The 18276-nt window shown below is 41.1% G+C and overlaps 2 protein-coding genes across 2 annotated transcripts; one reads left to right on the top strand and one right to left on the bottom strand.

Annotated features, from left to right (window-relative positions):
• Positions 1 to 3781: 3781 nt before the first annotated feature.
• On the top strand, positions 3782 to 12757 carry tada1 (transcriptional adaptor 1). Its single transcript, XM_031293518.2, has 8 exons — positions 3782 to 3912; positions 5021 to 5112; positions 5204 to 5269; positions 5547 to 5641; positions 5843 to 6055; positions 8175 to 8326; positions 8486 to 8642; positions 11438 to 12757. Exons 1-8 carry the CDS (start codon positions 3839 to 3841, stop codon positions 11588 to 11590), a joined length of 1002 nt encoding a protein of 333 aa, XP_031149378.1. The 5' UTR covers positions 3782 to 3838; the 3' UTR covers positions 11591 to 12757.
• A 363-nt stretch (positions 12758 to 13120) lies between these two features.
• LOC116045703 (transcription factor AP-1) lies at positions 13121 to 15242 on the bottom strand. Its single transcript, XM_031293533.2, has one exon. It carries the CDS (start codon positions 14857 to 14859, stop codon positions 13897 to 13899), a length of 963 nt encoding a protein of 320 aa, XP_031149393.1. The 5' UTR covers positions 14860 to 15242; the 3' UTR covers positions 13121 to 13896.
• Between the last annotated feature and the right edge of the window lie 3034 nt (positions 15243 to 18276).

The following is an 18276-nucleotide window of genomic DNA, read 5'->3' as shown; positions in this document are numbered from 1 at the left end:
TGTTAGAATAAAGACTAGAAGCAGATCCAGCTAGCCTGCCTCTGTCTAAAGTTACCTAACTAAAACTCCCTATTTAACATGTTATCTCGCTTGATTTATTTGTACAGAAAATAAAATGTACAAAAAAAAGTGGTGGTTTTAAGGGTAGTTACGTGCTGGAACTACAGACCTATGTCACTGCGCCCAGTTATTGTTTGCCAAGAAATCGTCTGTTTTTGTACAGATTTAACAAACAAGAAATAGTGTGTTAATTAGTGAGCTTTAGAGGTGGTGGTTGGTGGATTTTCTTTTACTTTGGACAGAGCCAGGCTAGCTGTTTCAACCTGTTTTCAGTATTTATGCTAATGCAAGCTAACTGCCCGCGGGCTTCACATTTAGTGTATAGACATTAGAGTGACACCGATCTTTTCATCTCCCTCTCGGAAAGAGAGCAAATAAATGCATTTCACAAAATGTCAAACTATTCCTTTAAGCACAAATTCAATCATGCATGAAAGCTGATAGTTGCGCCCCATCAACCCATACGAACCCTTTAGGGTGTACACCACTGTTGAAAAGATCGAGTGCAGGCAAGTGAGTTTTTGAACAGTTATCCAACACTGTTTTGTGACATGCCTTCCTGTCACAAGTGTGCCTCTCAGACATCGAGCCTACAACTACCCCAGAGGCTGCCAGTGTGGGATGCTCCATCACTACAGGAGCTGTAACTGAAGTCTTCCAATAACTCTGCCCACCAGCCACCACACACTGAACCCTTACATTTTAAACAGCCTCATGGGGGTATGGAAATGCATGATTAGCCCACAAAAACTAAACTCCTGCACAGTCAGTCGTTGGTACAGAGAAGGTGACATCCTTGGCTCTGGTGAGGGGACCACACTCAGACCTGTACCACCTCGAATACCTGGCCAACTGACTGGGGATGGCCGAGCGCTACTGCAGTGTGGTCCTCTGAGAACCACTGCAGGTTTCAGAGGTGAAAGCCCTCTTTGTCACTGAGTGAAGCTTCACTGTCTACGAATTTCACCACCAAGATGGCACCAGGCTCGGAAGATTTGTGGAAGAAGCTGGCTCTACTGCTGTTTGCTGAAAGACATCTGCTGAGGGGGGAATGTCCATGAGAGTGACTCATTAGCCCTCAAAAGCTCAGTTAGTGTCAACCAGAAAATCAACAGACAGGAAGTGGAGCTGTTTTCTTTGAAAATAAGCACCATGACTAATTTTTGCCCTAACTGGGATAGTTAAACAACTCCATAGCTAAGTCCGTTCCTAAGTGCCCTTTTGATTTAAAGCTTAACAGACACTTGTTTAAGATGGATGATCATTTGGAGGGATCTGGGAAGGCTCACTGAGCTGCAGTTTCCACTCTTCCTTATTGGTCTAAAACATAAAGTAGAGTGATATTTCATTTAGCTGTGAAGCATACAAGCGAGTGCTGAGATTGTGAAAAAGAGATTTATTTTAATGCATTTTTTTTTTTTATAGAGAAAAGTCAATCTAAGCACTGATCGCAACCCAGAGATAACAAACAAAGGGACATTTGAGCCATGAGAAGTGTGCTCCTTGAGTGTCAGCTGTCTACTAATCGATAGGTAGACTGTTAAATACATCTACTAGTGAACAAAAATTCAGATGGTTTTCATTGTTCATGTGGTTGGTGTGAACAGCTTGTTCATTCTAGACTCAAATCTTGAAACTTTTTTCAAATGGATCTCCTTTGTAAAGACACATTACCTCAGAACACTGTGGAGTCACCATTAGTCACTGAACTGGAGGACCCACTAACAGTATGACTGTTAGCTGTATGGGTTTCTGGATATACAATTTCACTTCTTGTGATAAATGGCGTGAGTCATGGAGGTCTGTTTTAGGCTTCACGACCGCCTGGGGAGACAGAGCCAAAGGAGCCATCGCCCTACCTACTCAACTGTTTTTATACCATAGCTAAATCAATGAAAAACAAAAGGGCCTCCCAGCCTAAACCGGCTCAAGAGCGGCATGAGCCAAAGAGCCACTAAACACAACAGAATGAACCACAGAAATGTTTTACATCCAGTCCAGTGGAGACTCCACTGGCACTTACAGCAGTAGTTGTAGGTGTTTTTTCTGATCTTTTTTCTTTTAGCTGCTAACAATAATGTCTACATATAACTAACAAAGAAAATAGTTTGCAGCATCAGTTTTATCGATGCTGAAATAAAGAAATAAAAAGTCAACAGCGCAAATTAGAAATATAAAGAAAATAGCACTTAAAATTATACAAAAAGAGGAAGATAGCAAATGTTTACATAAATTAAAGAAAGATATTCACGACTTGATGTCTCAAGCTAAATTGAGCCCACACTAAAGGATAGTCAAATTAAATTAAAATCCCGCTATGGCCATCCCTGGATGTGCCTTCAATGTGATTACTACATTTTTTTTCCGCCAGTTCTGAATTTATCTGGTAACTCTTCTATTAAGTTCAGATGACAGAACAGGAAATACGCTGTCTGAACTATTCATTTAACAGTAGTTTGCATTTTAGCTGCTGCATTCTAAAGTAACTGCAGATGTGAGGGGCTTTTAAATGGGGCAGGAATTTCTGTGGTTAAAATTGGATTTATACTTTTTTTTAAATGACAGCTTTCTCCAATTTTATTAAAACTACTCCGATTCTGGTAGCACAATTTTTGTTGGAAGGAGGTTACTGAGATCATTAAAACTAGTATTTCTGGAGTTAGTGGACCAAAAAAAAAATTCCACTTTACACTGACGTTACTGAGCAGTAAAAAGCTGGAAGATCATATTAACAATATATTCCTAGAGCTGGGAAGGGGGACAAATTAAGATTTATTCTTACACTAATGCAAGAAGTTGCAACACTGCTTAATGTCCAGGAGATAATCTTTTTTTCTTGACTGAAGAATGGCATTCTTGACATTGATCAGACAGGCACATTACTCTACACCCACACTTTATACACATCTTCTCAGGCTCCAGCGAGTCATATCAGTTCATGTTTTGGAACTAAACATGCTCAATCTCAAAAAATAATGAGCAACAACTCATGCTGAACTTCTTGCAAAAGGCAGATAAGACCTTTCTGCCTCGGAATGGAACTTGTTACTGCACTACTTTTTAGGGGGGTAAAATGCATCTTGACCTTGCTAGTGATCTCTGTTGACACTTTGATTAAGCATGTCCAATTTCAAATGCCCTGGTCTCATTCCTCTTTTTACTCAGCTCTCCCCTTAACTGGACTGGGTTTTGCATAATTTAAACATACTATGATACCATCTAGTGGTGGAGTAGTTTTACTACCTAGTCTGGTAAATCCTAAATCGGATCTGCTAGACTGGCAAGAATACCAGGGTAAGCCAATCAGAGACAGAATAAGGCTGACCACGAGGCACGTCCTTTGACGTCGACACGTCTAGCGGATCCGATCTAGCATCTATCCCAATAGTCTTCACCGTGACGGATGACAGGACAGGTACAGCAGACTTTGGAGGAGTGGTTTGGCATTGATGAAAAGCACTTGTACGCATGCCTGCCCCTTTATAAGCATTGTATTCTATGTAGAAAGAAGCCATATCTGTTTGAATTATACAGCGCCCCCTAGCTATTCTTTATCTGTCATTCTTTTTTATGTACATATTTTTATTGAATACGTACTATTTAAGGTATTAGGTAGAGTAGAGAAGGTAGGTAGAGATACGGCAAGTAATAGGTAATATTTTTCGTCCTGTTTATGAAAACTTACCAACTTACCTGCTTCAATAAAGTTTATAGACAAAAAAGGGTAACTTCACTTGGTGTCGCCGGATGATGACGTACTTGTAGGACTTTGAACGCCATGGCAGCTCATGCTAGCGAGCTTGAGATTGCAAAGAAAAATTTAACTGATGCAATTGGCGATAATGTCAAACAGTAAGTAAAACGTCCTTTGTGTGTGTTTTCTGTTTGTGGTGTCGGTTTTCTGCCATTTTGCTGGTTTGCCGCATAAATACAAAGTAATGTTGCCATTGGCTAGCCATGTTTAAATTAGCTGCTTGCTAATGTTTGCAGCATTTCTCCTCAGCAACAGTCCTATGAGCAGTGGTTATTGTCACGATGAGCTAATATGTTTGCAGTTGTACAGTATTTATGATGTGCTCTCAGAAGGTAATGATACAATTAGCGAACGTGAAGTATGATGGTATTATCTACAAGTGTTTAATTTCATCTAACGTTATTTTAACATTTTGTAGTGTAGTGTAGAGGTCTTCAACGTTTTTTAAGCCAATGACCCCTTAACTGAAAGAGAGACAGAGCAGGGACCCCCTACTACATACTGTATATTCTATAAAATTAAATTGCATATAAAGCTGGGCCTAAAATAACATGTAGGGCGGCCTAAAACCTTTATACATACATTTTTTGCATATAATATTAAGCTATTAAAATACCCTAAACATTGTTGCCATGATTTATGTACCTGTATCTGTGGATGACGACCTTAGTGACTACCTTACCTACAGTATAGGCCAGTAACCTTATCATCAGTGGGGAGTCATATTTGCTAATAATATGTTAGATTCATGTTAAGACTTAAGACTACAACAATTAACACTCATTTGGAGGCCCCCCTCCATTGACTCTGAGGACCCCTTAGGGGTCCCGGACCCCCTGTTGAAGATCCCTGGTGTAGTGTACTGTTTTTTAGTTTGATGAACACAGCTTTCAGTGAATGCAGCGTTCAGTGAAAAGAAAAGAGCGAAGGTTTTGCATTTATTTTCATTATAGGTACTTGTTGATGCTCTTAAGTGTATTGTGTTTATAGGACCCCCCAAGAAAATGAGATGCTACATCTCAAGGGGCTGTCCTTTCGATAAATTAAAAATTAAGTCTGAACACTTGGAGACAATGAGATGAGAAGCTTCATCATTTCTAACATAGGTTTGTTTATGAAATGAAAACAATCTTGTGAATGCACCTTATCTCTTGGAGTAGCCTAAGGTTTGTCTTGATGTTTTCTGTTTGTTGCCTTTCTACGCAGTTACTGGGCAAACCTGAAGCTATGGTTCAAACAAAAGATCAGCAAGGAGGAGTTTGACATTGAGGCACGTCGTCTGTTGGCACAGGAGAATGGTAAGTGAGCAAGAAAAATACTTCATACAATGTTTATGTTGAAAAAACGATGCTAACTAACTAATTTTGTGTTTTCCTCCTTCCTCGACAGTCCATGTTCACAATGATTTTCTCCTGGCCATTCTCACACGCTGCCAGATCATTGTCTCCACACCAGGTAAGATTGTTTCATTTCTTTTCCCTGAAAGTGCATGTGAACTTGTGTTTATGTTATGTGCTATTGAAACTTGCAGTACCATAATCTCTTGTACATTTATTAGCTGTGTTTTGTTACATTGATTGTAGTTTCCAGACACTTTGAAACAATGGCAACGTTGTTAAGTGTGAAATTTTTCTAAAGCCAGATAGAGGTTATCACTATTAAAAAGTTGTAACATTTAAATAAAGGAAATATGTTTCTTTAATGCATCTTGTGTTCTTCAACTGTCCTCTAGATGGCGCAGGGCCATTACAGTGGCAAAGTGGCTCTGCTTCAAAGCCTGGCAAACCAAAAGGGAAGAAGAAATGTTCTTCTAGACAGAAATTTGATGTAAGTACTTATTCTCATATTCATCCCTGCAGAGGCTTGGTAAGTTAACTGCAGCCCTGCCAAATTTTCAATAAGGTAATTGCTCAAATAATGACTGGGTGTGAATGTTTATTTAAGGTTAGTGGCATCTAATGAACCACTTGGTTCTGGAACAACTGTCTGTATAATGTGTATGTTTGTATGTGGTGTTTGCGCCTTCAGCATCGTTTCCAGCCACAGAACCCTCTGAGTGCCGCCCAGCCTTTCAGCCCTCGGGAGGTGGGAGGTGAGGAGGAGGAGCTGCGTCTCAGTGCCCACACTCTGATGTTGCCCACGCGGGGCCAGCTGGAGGCCCGCATGATGGTGACGGCATTTGAGCTGGGACTGGATAACATCACAGAAGATGCTGTCGGCAGCATGATCTATGCTGTTGAGGTTTGTAATAGGGATGTCCTGATCCCGATCGCAATATTGGATCTGAGCCTATAGGGGCATTTTTTTAACTGATCGGGGATCGGCATTTACCTTGATTACCTTTCTCCGATCATTTACATCAACTTGTAGTGATCACTGCCTTTAATCACACACACACACACACACACACACACACACACACCCTGACCGCCTGGATGCCGGCACTTTCAAACCAAGATGGCTCGCTGCCACTCACCAGTGTCTGTCTCGTAGCTTGCCAGCCCTTGGCAACACGTAAAAAAGTCCGTCTTTCTTAGTCATCCATTTTTAAAGACCGGATTACTCCAATTTTCCACACTTCCTAACCACGCTTACAGGCTGGTATTCCCTGTAGCCGGCATCAGAACACGAGAAGAAAATAAAATATGGACTATTAAGCACAAAAGGCATCACTACGTTTACTTTTATCAAAGATTCACTATTGTGTCCAGTGGGGAACTTGGAACGGTTTATTTTTTGGTTGGGGGTTTGCTGGGATCCTAAGGAGAACTGTTTTGGTGTTGAGAGAAAAGACTCATTTGCTGCACTAAGTTAAATGTATTATGCTTAAGAAATATTTCTTTCTTTACTTAGTTTTTTGTAAACAAAAACTGTGTGCAGCTTATCTGAGCAAATACAAGTATCAGATCGGGATGTATTTGTATTGGCAGATATTCAATATTTAAAAAAATCAGATTGGATCGGGACAGCCCTAGTTTGTAGCAACTGTCCGCCAGCAGTGTTAAGTCAAGTACATTTTTTAGTAAAAAAATTGCCTCAAAGGACTCTGCAATCTATATGGCATATCAGTAGCCTGGTTGACACCAGACCCTTCTCAGTTGTAACTGAGAGTGGGTCTGGGGAACGTTCATTCACAGCTCATTTCCAAAGGACGCCGCTCAAATGCCTCTGGGCGCAATTGGATAGTCCTTCAACCAATCAGACCAACGATCGGGTGACGTAGCAGCTACAGCGGCATCAACGGGTTGCTGCGCTTTGGTGGCCGTTATGTTGAATGTAAACAAAAAGCTGCTTGCCGTCGCTGCGCTATCATCATCGTGTAAAGCCCGCCTCAACGGTTGTGATTGGTGTCTCGATTTGGAAAAATTGGAAATGGGCTTGAATGGGCTCTTTGCCAGACTGACTTGCAGAGGAAATCTCAAATTTTCCGGAAGTTCGTCAGGGTTTTCCCAGGCTAGCATATCAGAGTAATATGTATGAGTAATTGTGTGTAAATGGTTTTGTGTGTTTGTGTGTAACAGGGCAGTGGGTCCACAGTTCTTTTTAATAATGCTGGATTACTTACTCAACCTATAGTTCTATACAGATGGTCTAGTACTGATTACCATGCACATACTGGACCAACAGAATTCTTTAATTTGTGCATACAATTATTATAAATTGTCTAATAAAAAGCATAAAAGTACAGTGAAATTGACAACAATGCCAAAACCTGATTTTGCATCTCCAACAAAACTGAGCCAGTGACTCATTTTCTATGTTGCAAAAATATAGATGTGAAAGTATCCGCACACACAGAAACATTAATACGTTTCATGAATTTGTATGTGTAGATAAAGAAAAACAAAAAGTATTCATATGTTTAGCTTTAAAACATGCTGGCAGTAAAACAATAAAAGACACGGAATAAAAAAATAAAAAGTTATTTGCACAAAAAAAAAGTATTCTTGCCCAACACTGGAAGCAAGTATCCATATTTCACTTTTATGTCAGAGTTGATCTTTCATACAAGGTTGTACGAGACACTCACAGGGCAGTGGATCGTTTTTTTTTTTAAGCAGTTTCCTTTCCAAAACTCTATGTATCATGTTTGTTCTTGAAATTCATAAAAAATATATAATCGATTCTGTCCTCAAGAAATGAATAATGTTGTAAGCAAATGTCTTTAACGATCTCTTAATTGCAAACTCCTAGGACTTAACTTTCCATTGACATAATGGCATTCTGTATTTAACATCCATGCAGAAGCTTAAAATGAATGGAGAGATTTATTTTCTGTACTGCTTATTGAGTATGACTGACAGCTGTGTTTACCCAGGAGATTGAGCAAAGCTTGACTTACTGCTCTGATGTATTTCAGCACCACTTGAAAGACGTCCTGACTGCTGTCATCACCCGGAGGAAGGCGTACAGGTTACGAGATGGCCGCTTCCTCTATGCCTTTGGCAGTGATGTCACGCTGCAGCCTTATCTGAAAAACAGCCTGGCTGCTTACCATAGTGTTACTGAATGGTAGGGACAACTTTGTTACTAGCTGATAAACATGTGCAGGTTTTAATTAAGAGTTAGAAGTTAATGTAGACATAAATACTACATAAACTGTAGGTTCTGTAATTAAAGGCCAGTAGTAATATTGCTCACATTTAGATTTTTGCTTTTTCTTCCTTTCAGTCCCCCTCCAAGTGCTTCTCTCCCTGCAGGCCCACCACCTCAGGTGTCACCTGATGAGGCCGAGCAACGAGCTGTTCACCTATTGGCTTGTTCTGCTGACAGTCTCCCCGCACCCCTCCCTCCGATCAGCATGTTTGATCTCCTGGAGGCTTTACAGGTAAGAGACGTGTATGTCCCTGGTCCCAGGACCTTCAACAGATTTGGCGCCTAGTTTCAGGAACTTTAGAGACTAGTTTTCCAGTTATGGAAACCCCTGGGAATTGAATAAAATTACCAGATATCGTGGCCGTTTAGCTCAGTTGGTAGAGCAGGCGCACATATATACAGTTTAATCCTCGATGCAGAAGGTCCAGGGTTTGAATCCGACCTGTGACGGTTTTCCTGCTTGTCTTCCCCTTCTCTCTCCCCTTTCATGTCTGAGTTGTCCTATCATTGAAGGCGGAAATGCCAATAAAAAAATCTTTAAAAAAAAAAGACCAGATATCCTGGAAATATTCTATGTTGTCCTGGAAAATGTTAAATGTATTTTAGCCCCTCATTCGACTACGTAAACCTACAGTAGGTGCGTATTTTGTTTGAAACACAACTGTTGGTAGGATATGCTGCACGGTATGACTTCAAAGCCGGTTTACCAGACACAAAGCAGAACGGACTTGCAGCGATCATTTCGGCGCCGAGTCTGTTTTTTCCAGAGGAGCGAGAGAAATTCTCAGAGAAGCCCAGTGGAAATTAGCCAGCTGCTAGCTGACTAACTAGGCTATGTTGACAGGTTTTCATTTGGTTTTGTTAGAGGAAAATATCTTACTGAAATTGGATTAATGGGCCTACTATGTGACTGCCTGGCACTTTACTAGGCAGCGGAGGGAGAGAATAGTGGCGGCGAGCGTCGACACTATAAAGTAGCAAACCTTACCACACAATTCTTTCAAAGAAGCTGGAGTGTTTTGCTAATGTTTGCGTGAAAACACTGGATTTTTGGACTTCAAATGGCTGAAGGACATAGTCTTATGTCAGCAGTCCGTAGCACAAGTCCAGAGCTGTCAAAGGCGCAATCAAGTCCTCCACGCAAAATAAGATTTCCACCTTGAGACACTTTCTAACAAACTGAAAGACAATACAAAAGTATGACACTTGAATATTACAATCAGTTTTTTTCCCATATATTGCTATGTTCTTTCACTTACGACTGGACATAGGTGTAACTTGTAACTAGGGGTGCATGAGATATTGACTCAATATCGTTATCGCGATATCACGTTGTGCAATATTATATCGAAAGGGGTTGCAATATTTGCAATATTTTGTTTATATTGTAGAGCGCTGCGTTCCTTCCGTTGGCTGTGTGGCTTAGTTGTGTTAGATTTAGAGCCCGCTTGAAACGCTATAATCATGTTTCATTGGCCAGTTACCGTGCCACTTGCACATGTTAGTACACGTCAGTGCACAGGTCCACTACGTGACAAACACTATGTAGTGTACCATGTGTGTGCATATTTGAGTGACAGTGTAAGTGAAGAAATAGATAGAGACAACAAAACGAATCAGAGAAGCGAAAGAAGAGTTGTGTCCTGTTCTCTTTGTTTATATATTTTATACTGTACAACCAGTAAAACATGTCCTGTTCTGTAAACATGGTCGTTATTTATTTATTCATGTTGGACCAGTCCAATATGACTGTCAGTGGAAATATACCTTGTTATGAATCTATTTTGATGCGTTTTCCCATAACTTTTGTAATTTTACATACAGCGGCTTGCATAAGTTTACACACTGATGCTAAAGTTGACTAAAAAGAGGAATAAAAAAAACATCTTTTGGAAAAAATTAGGAAAAAATCCAACCTTTAAGGACACCAGTTTTCTTTGTGAATGAATAAATGTTCTTCCTTAAAATATAGGGGGCATAAGTAAGTACACCCCTATGTTAAATTACCATAGAGGCCGGCAGATTTTTATTTTTAAAGGCCAGTTATTTCATGGATCCAGGATACTATGCATCCTGATAAAATTCCCTTGGCCTTTGGAATTAAAATAGCCCCACATCATCACATACCGTTCACCATATCTAGAGATTGGCATGGGGTACTTTCCATAAGATCATCTCTCAATGCAAATCAAACCAGCTATTAGGCTAACTGAAATAAAACCATGCCAATCTCTAGGTATGGTGAAGGCTATGTGATGATGTGGGGCTACTTTAATTCCAAAGGCCAAGGGAACTTTATCAGGATGCATAGTATCCTGGATCCATGAAATAACTGGCCTTTAAAAATACAACTCTGCCTGCCTCTATGAGAATTTAACATAGGGGTATGTATACTTATGCCCTCTGTATTTTAAGGAAGAAAATGTATTTATTTACGATACATTATTCATTCACAAAGAAAATTGGTGTCCTTATAGGTTGGATTTTTCCAATTTCTTTTAATTAAGGCATTAAGATCAATTTCCAAAAGATGATTTTTTTTATTCAGCATGGGTGTGTAAACTTATGCAAGCCACTGTATGTTTAAAAATATCGAAATTAATATCTATATTCATAATCAATATCTTAATATCACATTTTGTCAATTTCGTGCAACCCTACTTGTAACTTAGATGTAGGCTTTTAAAAAAGAGGTTTATAAGTAATGACCCAGAACTAAATTACTGGTCACACAAAAAGTTATTGTATTTACACTTAAAATACACAACACTGAGTGCATCAATTTACCCTAAAAGTGTATTCATTATTAGGAGTAAATATTTCAACAATATATACAGTAAGTATATGCTTTGTGGTTGCCAGATATTTTAAAATGTTTTCATTGGTCGTATTGGTGAACTGTGCTCGGGCCTCTATGATTGCTGTTAATCACTGAATCTGTTGACATTAGTAATTCGGGCCTGCCCTCATGCCACCATCAGAGGTTTGTTTTCTGACATGTCTTCCTGAAACATTTGTCTGACGTAGGTTCACCACAGTGTGATGCCCTCCCACACTATGTATGCCCTGAACATGGAGCGCATCCTGTCACGGCTCTGGCACCCCAGCCACGAAGAACTAGAGCAGGACCACGTACACCGGCAGCGCCTCACTGCGAAAGAGCGCATGCTCGTCAGCTGAGAACCACTGATGCAGGACTGTATGTGAACTGCGGCTATCATCAGGAACCAAACAAATGATTCCCCACAGGGAAATGGACGGGGAACAGTGTGTCTGAATACCTTTTTTTTTTTTTTTTTTTTTTTTAATATAATACCTGTTAAATCCCATCCCCGTTGCACAAAGAGATAAAGCATACGTGGAGCGAGATGAAACAAAACAGTTGGACAGTGGACACAGAGTGGGTAGTCAACTCCAGCCAATAGCTGGCTAATTATTTTTGTCTGTTCCACAGGCCATTGTGGCAGTCGACCAACCATCGTTTGGAACTTCTGTTGTATAGTGAGAAAATAATTTGGTGATAATTTAATTTTGGAATATACCAGCAGCTATGAGCGCTGGACAGGAAAATAAGGTTCTTATCAGGCCAGGTTGTACAGTGTTAATGTTTCAATGTCCGATTTGCACCACAGAACAGTCAATATTTAACCATGTAGCATTGTGAACATGACCAGCTAGCAAAGATTAAAAAAAATAAAATAATTTATGCAAACACCTGTGTACATTACACACAGGTGTTTTTACTTAGTCTGGCTGATTAGACATCGTCTCAGGTTGAAGTTGAAGGCATCGCCATGATAAGAATTACGTGAGGTGAGGTCATCGATTCTAACTCGACGCACAACTAAAAATGAGGAAGATGGAAATTGTCCCGCCTTAACAGAAATGTCAATCAAGTGCTGCCAGCACAAGATCTGAGAGAGAGAGGTCTGATCAAGCAATAAGTGGAAACACCTGTGTGGTTTTACTGTGGCTGCGTAGGGTCCTTACAATGTATCTGGCAGCTGCCCCCTACGTATGTCATCACGCCCCTCATGAACATACCTTGACATTTTCTCCAAAGTATTCCTAAAACATTTACTGGTGTTTGGTTTAAAGGCTGGCGAGCATCCATCAGTGTTGGTGGTCCACAATGTGTGTACAGATTAAGCTAATCTTTTTTTTTTTTTTTTTTTTTTATGTCTCAGTGCACTTCAATATCTGTTCATCATGTTTGTGTGCAGCATCTAGTTCAGGTTGAAAAGTGTAAATTTTGACTTTTTTTTTTTTTTTTCTACACAAACTTTGTTTTGTAATTTCTATTACAGAAAGTAGTTCAGAAAATAAATAAAAATGCATTTTTCTGTACAAGACGTTCACTAGTATATAGACTGAGAATAACCTCAACACACTTCCAAAGTGTGTAAACAAATCTCCTTGTGCTTTATAGATTTCCTCGAGTCACCAGCTGTAGTTGGAGGGCTGTGACGCACGCATACACCCGTCCCATTGCGCATTGAGGACCCCTTGCCATATTTGGCTGCTTGCTGCTCACTTCCGACATTTCGCTGTCCAATGAGAGGCCGTGTAGATTCACCAACCATTACAAGCACCGTGGTGACTCAATATCCCGTCCGCCCCAGTTCCTTCAATATCAAACACTTCACATAAAAGCATTGACTGTATTCAATAATTAATTATTCAGTAGACCCTTAAGTACTCACACATCACACGTGTTCCAACATTTTATTTAGTCATATTTACAGTTCTGAAGTGCTCTAAAGACAGCGTACAAATATTACAAAGTGTTATTTCAGGTCTAACAATAACACCTTTATCACAAAGTTGTATGAACATAAGGGTTAAGAAAGTAAGGCTGTTTTGTCAGTAAACGCTACACACACACCTTGCGTAAAGGTGCGAGATATTTTTTTTTGTTAAGTGTTACTCTGTACATACTGAATAGTCGCTGGTGGGATACTCAGTGCTTGACTTAAGTCTATATGCATAAATTGCTACTTGACATAGTGGGAGATTTACAGGACAACGCATTCTGTCTATTTGCAATTCGATCCCACACCGGCTCTGGGGGTCTGTCAGGACGCAAGGCTGAACTTAATCAATTTAAAATTAGCTTAAAGTATGACCCTTGCCATATTACCCTTGGCTTGACTGAATACAAATTTCATTTTGTACTTTTGTAGTGAAAACAAAATAATAAAACAAAGGCAAAATTGCCAGAAACATCTAACAAGTCACATCAGAGGGGTATTTGGAGCAAATGCTTCCTCTGAGCTTTGTCCGTCTGTGCAATAGGTTTGGTGGCCTCTGCTCTGTAATAATGCATCGCACTGATCAATTACACGTATCTGGCCAGTCTCCATTCTTGCTTTTTGTCTGCATAAACTTATAGTGGAAAAAAGTCACTGCCCCGCAAAGCTGAACGGGCCACTTTAAGCTGCATTTGGTCCCCAAGAAATGTCCCTTGGTTCTTTTCCCTTGGCAGTCTAGTAAGCTTGGAGCTGCTGCGTCAAAATGAGCTGGCAGCCACTGTTAACGTGGTCCATGACCTTTTGTTTGAGCAGAGCCAGCTCGTCCCGGAGGACGTTGGCAGAGGAAACCAACTCCGTGTTTTGGTTCTTCAGGTTTTTGACCCTGTCCTCCAGCCTGGAGATCCTCTCCAGCTTCCTTTTCCGGCATTTGGACGCGGCCACCCTGTTCCGCATGCGCTTCCTCTCCGCTTTGATGCGCTCCTGGTTCTCCATGTTGATAGGGGAGAGCGGCGGGGTGTCTCCGGACATCTCGGGCACCGTCTGCGGCTCCTCTTTAAGCGCGTGTCGCCGCGATTGCTGCGCTGCCGCCAGGTGGTGGTCCATGTGGTCGTGGGTCGGCTGTGGGGCGGCTGGGTAAGGTTGGTGCCTCTCGTTGGCAGGTGCAGACGCAGAGCCCACAGCCCGGCCGAAAGCCCCCAAGTTTGTGTACTCCGGCGGGTCGGTGCGCACCGTGCAGCTGTAGGGAATCCCGCCGCTCTCGGACGCAGCAGAGCCGGATGCCATGCTGTTGGTCGCGCCGGTCTGTGCGTCAGCGTGGACGGCGGGTGTCTGCTGGTGGTAGTGGAGTTCAGCCAGTGCCCTCACAAACCCTTCCGCAAACCCCTCCTGCTCGTCAGTGATGTTCTTGGAACAGACAAACTGGGTCGGGGTGGGAGTCGTTAGCCCGGTGCAGGACTGGATGATTAGTCTTTCCAGTTCAGGCGAGGCCAGCTTCAGCAAGCCGACATCAGGGGACGTCAGGATGTCCAGGGCCTTGGCGCTCAGCTGGGGCTTGAAGTTTTTCGGGTCGTTCAGGTTTAGAGTCATGGTCTGTTTGAGGGTTTTCGGGTTGAACCCATACACCGTCGGCCCGTCATGCTGAGAGCTGGAGGCATTCACGGCTTCGTCGTAGAACGTCGCTTCCATTTTTCTGGACATAAAGTTTTTTTTTTTTTAATCACCTTTAGGGAGGTCTATTCTCCTTCTTAAAAAAGTCAAAGAACGACTGTTTACATGTGTCCCGTGACTCCCTATCTCTCGACTGTTTTGTGATAGAGTCCGCCTATTGTTGAAGTTCAACTCACTTGACAACTTCGTGTCCTGAGAAAACTTTTCTCTTGTGAACCGCGCGATGATCAACAAAAACCGTCGTTCCCCGGCGGCCGAGCCTCCGTGTTTCACACCTCAAGTATCCTCTTTGATTGATCCTCCTTCCCAAAAAGAAGAAACAGTGCCTGAAAAGGGATAATACTTTCTATCACTTCCAACGTGGAGACGAACTTTATCCACCTCTAAGCTGCAGCTCTACTGAAAATAACAATGATGTCATTTCTACGGCCTATGATTGGCTGGAGATGGTTTAGTGGGTGGGGTATATCTAATGACATGCAGGTTGCTCTGACAACTAGCCATATCCCCGCCCCCCCGCGATGGTTTATGGGATTAGGTCATGCAAACGGTAGAGCAATGTACTCTGGGATTACGTAGTGTTTTTGAATATTTAGTTACCCGCTCAATTATTAGTTACCCATCCTGAAGTGAGGGCTGTTCCATACGGTCTATGTGGTTTCACCTTAATTAACACATAAAAGCAAATTAATATTCTTTCCAAAAAAAAGATGTTTTTGATAAGAATCACAGGCCACTAGATAAGAGCATATTCAAATGATTACTTCATTATCAAAATGCAGTGACATACATTGTCATAAATTCAGAAGGTGAGTGGGTTAACAAGCGAAGAAAGAAAATGAGGTCACACTTGCACCAAGAGCTCTTTTGTTGTAACAACAAAAATTAATTTCTACAACAGTGCGCGTTTAAGGTATGTTTCTTATTTCTTGCAAGAGAGGAGGAGAACACGTGTTTTCAGAAACACAATCAACTTTAATAGTCAAGAATGAAGCATACAAAGATGACTTTTTGTAGCTCTCAATATACTAACAGTATACAGAAATATAGATAATAACCAACAATTCTAAAATTTCCTTCGGGATGAATAAAGTATCTATCTAACATGGGCAAGCAACATTATATAAGTAAAATTGTTACTTTAAACTGTACTGCATTGGGTTGTGGTATACTTGATAAGAAGTACAATTAATATTTACTTATAGAGCGAAACAATAAGATGAATCTGAATAACTACAGACAATATGAATTTAATCAAAGTGGTAATAGCTTAAGAAAACAATATTTTTATGTCTATGTCTTGTCATTTGTACCAAACTGGTAACATAGTGACATTTTACTGTGTGTGTGTGTATAAAAAAAACCGTAATCCACCAATCAACTCACAGTATAGTCCACATGTCCAGAATCGTAACCTGTAATAAGGACAAACATCAGAACTGAGCCATCAAATGGAAGTAGGCTAAAAACTCACTCACTGCATTTATTGTAATCAAGGTGAATGTATCATGATATCGATTTTAGCCCGAAAACCAAAAGGACATTTGTGCTCAAGAGCACATATTTAAGTCGCATGATACTGTGTCGTAAATATATTAGTTATATTCTGTGATTGACTCTCACAGGTAAATGTGAAGTTACTGAAGACTGAAGGCTCTGTACAGCTGCAGTTCAGTCTGTCTGGCCTCCCCCATTGTATTATTCAACGTGTTCTCCTCAAACCAACTATAAATAAGTTAACAGCCCCAGACAGCCTGAGAGAACCAGAGCTGCCTGAGGTCAACACTCTTGAGATGACATGTTGTCTTCACAACACGGCAGTGCAACGCCCATTTGGAAGTATTTGACACCCTGAAGTAGAAATCCAGCGCTGGAATGCTTCAGAAACTTTTGTGTCTAATACCACAGTGGTAATGAAGGCAAACAAGGCCTCAGCTTTTTCTTTCTTCTTTTCTTTTAGCGTGACAGAGCAGCTTTTAATGTAACAATAACTTAATGAGCCACTTTGCTCTGTGTGTCTCTCTCTGAACACCTGTGTTAAGCCCCACTGAGGACTATTTTCTATATCAAACTACCGCTGTGCCCCGGCTGTGCTTCCTGTTTCTCTGTCAGCTTTTCCTCTCTGCTGGCCTGACGGGCTCGCTCTTAGATAACTGCGCTTTCCTCCTCCCTGCCCGGTCCAGCTGTTTCCACTGCATGCAGTTTTCTAATCAGGAGCCGGTCCTGCCTGCCTCCCAACAGGCCTGCTTTTGTTGTACAGAGGTGGGACAGTCCAGGGTCCATGGAAACCCCCCCCCCCCCCCCCCCCTCCCTTCATAAGAGCAAAACACAGAGAAAGACTATATACATGTGTTGATATATCAACAGAGCAAAGTTTTGATTACCTTCAGGCGTGGACCAGAGGGACACACACACACACACACACACACACACACACACACACACACACACACACACACACACACACACACACACACACTCTGACACACACACACACACACACACACACACTGACACACACACCGAGCAGTAAGGGAGATAGATGAGATTTCAAACACTGTCCATGCAGTGTTTATTGAAGACCATCTGTTTCTTCCTGTCCCGCTGCTTGGTTTTTCTCAGTACTCTATCTCTGCTGATCATTCCTGGTCCAAACACGCAGATCACAGCCAGTACCACTTCCTTTAGACAGCTGTTGATCTACTCTAAGAAAAGAATACAATAGAGGAAAGTGACCATGTGGGATGCAGACTGGAAGGGTTGACAATTCTTAGTCAGAGCCAGTGTTTTTGATGGCAGGTTAATGTCTTTTTGCAACTATACAGCCCGAACACTACACTACTGTAACAGATTAGGCTATTACCTATTACAGTAGCCTAAATGATGTCCTTCTGCTCACATATGAGTGGTTAGTAATTTATGTAATTAAGTATTTTCATAGACTTTTTTGACAAAAGACATTTTGACATGTCATAGCAGGAAAAGCACATGTGTAGCCTACTTAATAACTTCCCCAATGGCTGCATAACATTTAGTTTAGCTAGTTCCGGAGTCCTTGCATTGTGCATGCTGGCTCAATGGCATGACTTACTGTAACCCTTAATAGGAGCAGAGTCATCGTTAAGGTTAGCCTATTAGTTACACCTGTGCTTCTCCTGCTATAACAAGTCAAGATGTCTGCTGTAAACAAGGTCTGTTGACGGAATAATAAAATAATAATGACAGACATGTTACATTTTATAAAATCCTGCAAAAAAAAAGGGTGTCATCTAAAAACATCTAAAACAACAATGATGGAAAGGCAGGGAGAGACATTAAAATAACCCATTCATGGTGCTTACTTGACTTGCTTAGGACCTTTGGTTTCATACACGTGTACAAACAGTAGCTTCATTCAATCGTATATGTGTTATGTAAATAAATGTAAGCGATGAGATGCAAGTAGCC

The sequence above is a fragment of the Sander lucioperca genome, chromosome 9 (assembly GCF_008315115.2).
Source record: "Sander lucioperca isolate FBNREF2018 chromosome 9, SLUC_FBN_1.2, whole genome shotgun sequence".
Taxonomy (NCBI): Eukaryota; Metazoa; Chordata; class Actinopteri; order Perciformes; family Percidae; genus Sander; species Sander lucioperca.
The sequence above is the reverse complement of the archived record's forward strand: the minus strand, read 5'-3'. Positions and strand labels throughout refer to the sequence as shown.